General features: G+C 39.7%; 1 protein-coding gene across 1 annotated transcript; it reads left to right on the forward strand.

Annotated features, from left to right (window-relative positions):
- The first annotated feature begins 25 nt into the window (after nucleotides 1-25).
- drd6b (dopamine receptor D6b) lies at nucleotides 26-7361 on the forward strand. The gene is given in 2 exon segments (XM_051915685.1): nucleotides 26-3374; nucleotides 3377-7361. Coding segments are annotated over 2 exon segments (1308 nt in total). The 5' UTR covers nucleotides 26-2419; the 3' UTR covers nucleotides 3730-7361.
- Nucleotides 7362-7657: the final 296 nt, after the last annotated feature.

Consider the following 7657-nt stretch of genomic DNA (forward strand, 5'->3'; position numbering starts at 1 on the left):
GTTTTTCTCAATCACTTTGGCTCAATTCTCGAATAAGATTTTTTTTCTCAAAACAATAAGTTCAGATCACTGAATAGTTAGTTTCTTGTTCACATCAGATTTGAGTTTCTTATTGATTTAAGCAAATTGCATGTGTTTTGGCACATGTGTGCAAAAGAGTACAATAGTCTACAATATGCACAATAACTAAATGCACATGGCTTGTTGATCAAAACTGATGAGCTGATTCTCAGTGAACTTGTCAAACTCTTCACAACTTCTAAACATTCTTTCATCGTGTGAGGCATCACAAGCAAAATGATCCATTCAGTTATCAAAATCTGTCAGACATTCAATAAATTCATGACATGGAATGTTTGTAATGTCTGCTATATTGGCAAATGGCCTGCCATTGTAATGAAATAGGAATCACAATCTTACCAATCAACCAATCAGGTTTGGAAGCAGGCTGGAGTTTGCACAATCACTGCCATTTGTGAACATTTGTGGACGTCTAAATCCATAAACAGCAACAGCAGTTTATTTTTGTAGAAATGTATTAAACATATTAAACTGAAAATACACAGATGCTTGTTGTGGAAGAGCAAGATATGTAAGAATGTGTGGTGTTAGGGGAAGACATAATAGGATATGTAAAAATGAACAAGCAACTGTGAATATTCTATATTCTACAAATATAGTGTAGAAAACAGACACAATAAGTAGGTTTTGAAGCATGAATGAAAAGTTTTGGGTGAGTAACTACATTTTGCAGACATGTGATAGAGACTTACAGTTTAGAGACTGTTAAGACTGATTCGAAAAATGTTCCAAAGAGATTGAGAAAAACTGTAAAACATTTAAAAGCGAGCAAATGGGTAACTGGACATTTAGCTCAAAACATTATGGCTGGCTGGCTGGCTGGCACGATAGAACGATAGATAGATAGATAGATAGATAGATAGATAGATAGATTATATTGGCAAAAGTATTGGGACTCCCCTCCAAATCATTGAATTCAGGTGTCCCAATCACTTCCATGGCCACAGGTGTATAAAATCAAGCACCTAGGCATGCAGACTGCTTCTACAAGTGGTAGGCCACGTAAAATCACAGAGCGGAGTCAGCGCATGCTGAGGCGCACAGTGCGCAGAAGTCGCCAACTTTCTGCAGAGTCAATAGCTACAGACCTCCAAACTTCATGTGGCCTTCAGATTAGCTTAAGAACAGTGTGTAGAGAGCTTCATGGAATGGGTTTCCATGGCTGAGCAGCTGCATCCAAGCCTTACATCACCAAGTGCAATGCAAAGCGTCGGATGCAGTGGTGTAAAGCATGCCGTCACTGGACTCTAGAGCAGTGGAGACGTGTTCTCTGGAGTGACAAATCTCGCTTCTCTGTCTGGCAATCCGATGAACGAGTCTGGGTTTGGCGGTTGCCAGGAGAACGGTACTTGCCTGACTTCATTGTGTAAAATGTAAAGTTTGGTGGAGGGGGGATTATGGTGTGGGGTTGGGCTTGGCCCCTTAGTTCCAGTGAAAGGAACTCTTAATAAGTCCAAGACATACCAAGACATTTTGGACAATTTCATGCTCCCAACTTTGTGGGAACAGTTTGAGGATGGCGCCTTCCTGTTCCAACATGACTGCGCACCAAGTGCACAAAGCAAGATCCATAAAGACATGGATGAGCGAGTTTGGTGTGGAGGAACTTGACTGGCCTGCACAGAGTCCTGACCCAAAACTTTTGGCAATATAGTGTAGATAGATAGATAGATAGATAGATAGATAGATAGGCGGACGGACGGACGGACGGATGGACAGACAGACAGACAGATAGATAGATAGATAGATAGATAGATAGATAGATAGATAGATGAAATGTCAGAGGGAATTCTGGGAATGTCAATTTAGGGCTAACACAATAAATTAGTAAAAAAATTTTCTTCCAAAAAATGTATATTTAACAGTATTTTACTTATTTTTTTGCTTAAACTTACTAATAACCAATTTACAGTTTTTTCCTGTAGCATTTTTACAGTTTTTTTTTTTTTTTTTTTTTTTTTACAGTTACAAACAATTTACAGTTTTACAGCGTACGGTCAGAGAGCCCGTGTTTCCATGTGGAGGTGGAGCTGCTTTCTATCTTATTTATCTCCAACTCAGTGAACGAACTCAGTTATGTCGTACCCTACTGAACCGACCCCTTCTGTCTCTCTCTCTCTCTGTGGCACTGCATATAGCATCAAACTCAATTTTTTTTCCAGAAGCGAGAGTGCATCGTTCCCTTTTATACGCACTATTCAGAGGGAACGCGATGTCAATTTGCAGAAAGAAGATACCGAGAGCTTTTGAAAAAGAGCTTCAGCGGGAAACAGAGAAACTGGTGAGGTGAGGAGCCACCTGAATATGATATATTTGATTTGGGTCCAGAGAAAGCCCCATGGAGAGCGATGGTGCTGAAAGGGACAGCTCCGGCGTGGGTGTCCGCGCGCTGACGGGCTGCGCTCTCTGCGCGCTCATTCTCTCCACACTGCTGGGGAACACGCTCGTGTGCGCCGCCGTCATTAAATTCAGACACCTCAGATCCAAAGTCACTAATTTTTTCGTCATATCCCTGGCGGTTTCGGATCTCTTCGTGGCTGTTCTGGTCATGCCGTGGAAGGCTGTCTCTGAGGTGGCCGGCTGCTGGCTCTTCGGGAGCTTCTGCGACACTTGGATAGCTTTTGATATCATGTGCTCAACGGCGTCTATACTCAACTTGTGCATCATCAGTTTGGACAGATACTGGGCCATCTCGAGCCCCTTCCGTTATGAGCGTAAAATGACCCAAAGGGTGGCGTTTGTAATGATCGGGATGGCGTGGACACTTTCTGTCCTGATCTCTTTCATCCCTGTCAGAATGAACTGGCACAGGGCTGTGGATCATAACGCGCCTTTAAACCTCACCGTTTATTCGGAGGACTGCACTGCGACTTTAAACCGGACGTATGCTATAGCATCTTCACTCATAAGCTTCTACATCCCTGTTATCATCATGATAGGAACATATACACGGATCTATCGGATCGCACAAACGCAGATCCGAAGGATCTCCAGTTTGGAAAGGGCAGCCGGACACATGCAGAACAACCACGACTGCGCGAGCGAACAGTCGCTGAAAAGCACGTTTAAGAAAGAAACTAAGGTGTTAAAAACACTTTCCATCATCGTGGGGGTGTTTGTGTTCTGCTGGCTGCCCTTTTTCGTCCTCAACTGCATCGTGCCATTCTGTGACCTGGACACTCTCGGAGACTCTCTGTGCGTGAGCAGCACCACTTTCAACATCTTCGTGTGGTTCGGATGGGCCAATTCATCGCTCAACCCGGTCATCTACGCGTTCAACGCGGATTTCCGCAAAGCTTTAGCACTATTCTGGGTTGCAACCGACTCTGCGCGTCTTCTGCGGTGGAGACGGTGAACTTCACCAACGAGCTGGTGTCCTACCATCACGACACCACTCTGCTCCACAAGGACGCGCAGGGTGTTTCCAGCCCTCAGCGCCTGGTTCTGGTCCCCGGTCACATGGACTTACCTTTCGACAAGGTCTCGATCGCGTCCGATTCGTCTCGTATCCAAAGGAACGTGCTGCTGCCTGCGCTAGAGCAGCAGGAGGGAGAGATGGAGATTTCCCTGGACATGATGCCCTTCACCTCCACACTCACTGCACTGAGCGACTGCTGTGGGATTCCGGGTCAAATCGAGGAGTGTTGAGTCTGACCTCATTTCACACGAACCTATTTATAGCATCATAAAAAATATAACCTCATTTTATTTTTTTCGTGCACTCATGAAAATACTTAGGGCTAAATAAGAGATATATGCATATGGATTGCATATAAAATTCCGATCATTTTAGATGAGAACAAACTAATACACTTAATGTAATGCATATTTGTCAATCATACATAAATGAAACAGTTTATTAGCTATTTGCATCTAATTGATTTTATTTGAATAATCGTGTTTTCAAAATGCATGTATTCAAACATAAACAGAAGTATCAGAATAAATATGTTTATTGTGAAACCATTTTTTTTTTTTTTTTCCAGTTAAAAAGTATGAACGTTTCAAATATGGCTGTAGCTGTGTGTGGAATAAGCACTATTTAATTAGTTTAATGTCCCCCTGAAATCAAAATTTAAGTTTTTTAGCTTTTAGTATGAATATGTTAGACTTAATGTTATGAATAAGCTGGTGTGTTCCAAAACAATGAAAAAATTTGCATTTTGGAGATATAAGCATTCAAAACTTACAGTCTCTCACTTCCACTAAAATGGAGCATGGATTTTCATGACATCACCACACACTTCAGATTCTCATCAGATCTTCTGTCCAATCAAATGCTCTCTAGAATCTAAAGTGTCCCGCCCCCTACATTATAAATAGATGCTGTAGCTGCGGCTGAAATCAGTCATTTGTTCACACATTTACTATTTTCTACATGGTGAGTGGCACATAGTGCACTGTATAGGGGATAGGGAACAATTAAGACAGTGTAAATATGCTTTCCATTGAGGCGAATGAAGTCTGGTTTCACGTTAGTGTCACGCGAACCGCAGCGCGAGCAGTCTGTTCCGATCCAGAGACATGAAAGCGCAGAGTGGATTATATCCGTGAGTCGGCACAGACTACAAAACATTTTGGACACATTTGAATTCTGCACAGAATACTATATTTTAAAGCGATATGGAGGAGATTATGAGGAGAAACAGTTAGAGATTAGAAGGAACTGAAGTTTTACGAGCTCATTGGCTCTGGCTGAGCTGTGATATGAACGAAACGCTACTGGCTATTTTAAAAAGGGGGAGGAGCTGTTCCATATGTCCTGCCCTGTCTTCCTGTTTCAGTTGAAATTTCCCGCCGGAACACGCTCCCTCAGCCGGACTAAGTGGCAAAAGAGCCTGCTACATGACTGGATTTAATAGGGGAAACTGCAAGTAAAACAAACGATTATTAGTTTAAACTAAAGGTTGGACGCAGTATAGTCAAAGTCCCTTTAAGACAAGTCATTTCACTCGGCGGCCATCTTTGAAACGCCTCTCGGGCATCCTGGGCATCATGCAGCTCTTTGAATGGGGAAACATCAAATTCTCCAAAGCTGTTTGCCAAGCTTTCGATTAAATTTCATATTTGAAATCACCAATTAAATCTGACAACAACTGTCTCATAAATTTTTTTTTTCCAAACGCTCAAATCATGACAAAAAAAACAGTATTTAGGCTGGATCAATGCGCGTCTCTTGTGCCTCATTTCTGAGGCGCGCGTCTGACTGTTTCTATAGAAACCGGTGCTTCTAACGGCCGCTGCAGTGACGCGATGACTTTACAGGTCGGCGATTGGCTCTTATTTTGAAGGCGGGACTTATTCCGCCATATTGAGCGTTACACTTTCTCCCATTCAAAACAATACGAGTGACATGTCTTGTGTTATTCTATAGTCTTTGGAATAGTGTTCCTTAAAACTTGGAATATTGACATGCAGCCAGGAATCGTGTTTCCTGACAATTACATATGTGCCTGATTTCAACGCCAGGGAAATACATAAAGCAAATTTGCCTGTGAACGCTTTATATAAATACACTATAGGTAGGTCTAAATCCGGGTTATCACTTATATCAATGTTATATATATCGTCCAGCCCTAGTTTTTGTCAGCATTTATTTAAAAACATCCAATTATGCAAAATATTAAGATGGTAAATATTTAATTTATGAGTTGTAAATACAATATATAACAATACAATATACAGAGTATGATTTTACCTCAAAATTCAACATATTGACACAAAATGATAACTGCAAATCCAGGTTTCGCGAGTCCAGTTGTTTCTGTGAATTGCAGCGATCCATTTGCTTCTCTTTTCTGTAGCTTTCGGCATTCTGTAAAAATGTACCTCAGATTTCTTGTCAAATCAATTTGTACAGTCAATCGCAAAGCTCTTTCCCATTTTTAATATGTTTTGTGTGTTTTCAATCAATCAATGGGTGTAACCGCAGTCACAACGGCCAGCGGTGACGTCGCGTGCATACCCTCTATAATGCTGCGCGTTAAAGGCACTTCAGTGGGCCTTTAAATGTATGAAATTGTATAACTATAACCATATGGTTACTAAACAGTTTATTAACACTATATTGCTGAAATTTTACCCGTTTTATATGTATGACTGACAAATATGCACCACATTACTTATTAGTTTATGTTAAAACTGTGTAATCCGAATGGATGGGTATTTTATATGCAATTCAAATATATATTTTAAATTTAGGCCTAAATATTTTGTTTGAGCCCTCATCAATTTCAGCACTCCTAAATCTGTCAAAAAAGGGTGAAATTTCCTTTAGAGTAAAACACTTTATTTTATTAAAGTAATATCATTAATCTCATTTCAAAGCTCAAAGAAATTGAAAGCTGGGGTCAAAAAGGGTGAGAAATGCAAAATGATAATTTTATAAGAAATAATATTATCAACAGTTTGAATGAAGAGTTGAATGAAAAAAAAAGAAGAATGTGAGAATCAACATGATTTTTCAAAATCCACATTCTGAAATCGGTTTAGATCACAAAATCTAATCTTGGTTTTGATCTCGATCAAATCGTCAATTTGTGTTGTTTAAACATTTTTTAGTAAGATTGGGATTCCTTTGATAAAAAAATTCAGGATTATCCTGATCCCAACAGAAGGGTGGATTTCAGGAACAAAAATTTAATAAAACTGGCCAAAACATACAACATTTGTATCATGTAATATACACACATTTATATTTTTATTTTGCTCTTGATTAGTTTAACTGTTAAAGTAATAAAGTAGAAATAGACATTAGGCTACCTAGAGTAAAGTGAAAAAAAAAAAAAAAAGAGATTTCGGCACAATAACATAATCCCCCAATTTCAAACAAAAATAATATATTTACGTTTAAGTGTTTTTTTTTTAAATCACTTAAAAACTACTGGTACAATCATCAGAGATGAACCAGTCAAAAATCGTTTCTAACAGTAGCATCCCTTTTTGCAAATATTTGTTTGTTTTTGTTGTGGATCACATGAGGGGCTACGGAAACTCTAAAGAGACATGGTGATGGGGGAAAAAATATGAGATGGGAGGAAAATGAATTTTAATGCTTTTGCGTTCTCTCGTCAAGGTTTTGTTTTCTCCCAAGGAACTTTGCATTCACTCTCAAAACTCAAGTTATTTGCAAATGAACGCAATGTTTCTTGGGGGAACACAAAACTTTTGCGAGAGAACGCAAAAGCATTCAAATATATAATTTTTCTCCGATTTAAATATTTTTTCCCTCACCATGTCCCTTTAGTGCTTCCGTAGGGGTCCGATTGCTTAAAGGAAACTGCAAATAGAAGGGGATGTTTGATTGTTTATGTTGTTTTCTTTCTCTTCAAATAAAACACTTAAAATGACCCACATTGACTCTTTTACCTATTGTTTTTTTCATAGCTAGCAGCCAACATTGTGAATGTAACCCCATTTGGAAAACTGGTAATCCAGATTTGGTCATCCGGAAAAGTGTGTATCTGGATCAGGGTGATCCAGTCCTGTTTTGCTTTGAAAAACTGGCACAAAAGTAAGATGGGTTACCTGATCCTGGATAGCAAAACATGGGTTTTTCCACTCACCAGAAAATACA

Source organism: Ctenopharyngodon idella, chromosome 12, assembly GCF_019924925.1.
Source record: "Ctenopharyngodon idella isolate HZGC_01 chromosome 12, HZGC01, whole genome shotgun sequence".
Classification (NCBI taxonomy): Eukaryota; Metazoa; Chordata; class Actinopteri; order Cypriniformes; family Xenocyprididae; genus Ctenopharyngodon; species Ctenopharyngodon idella.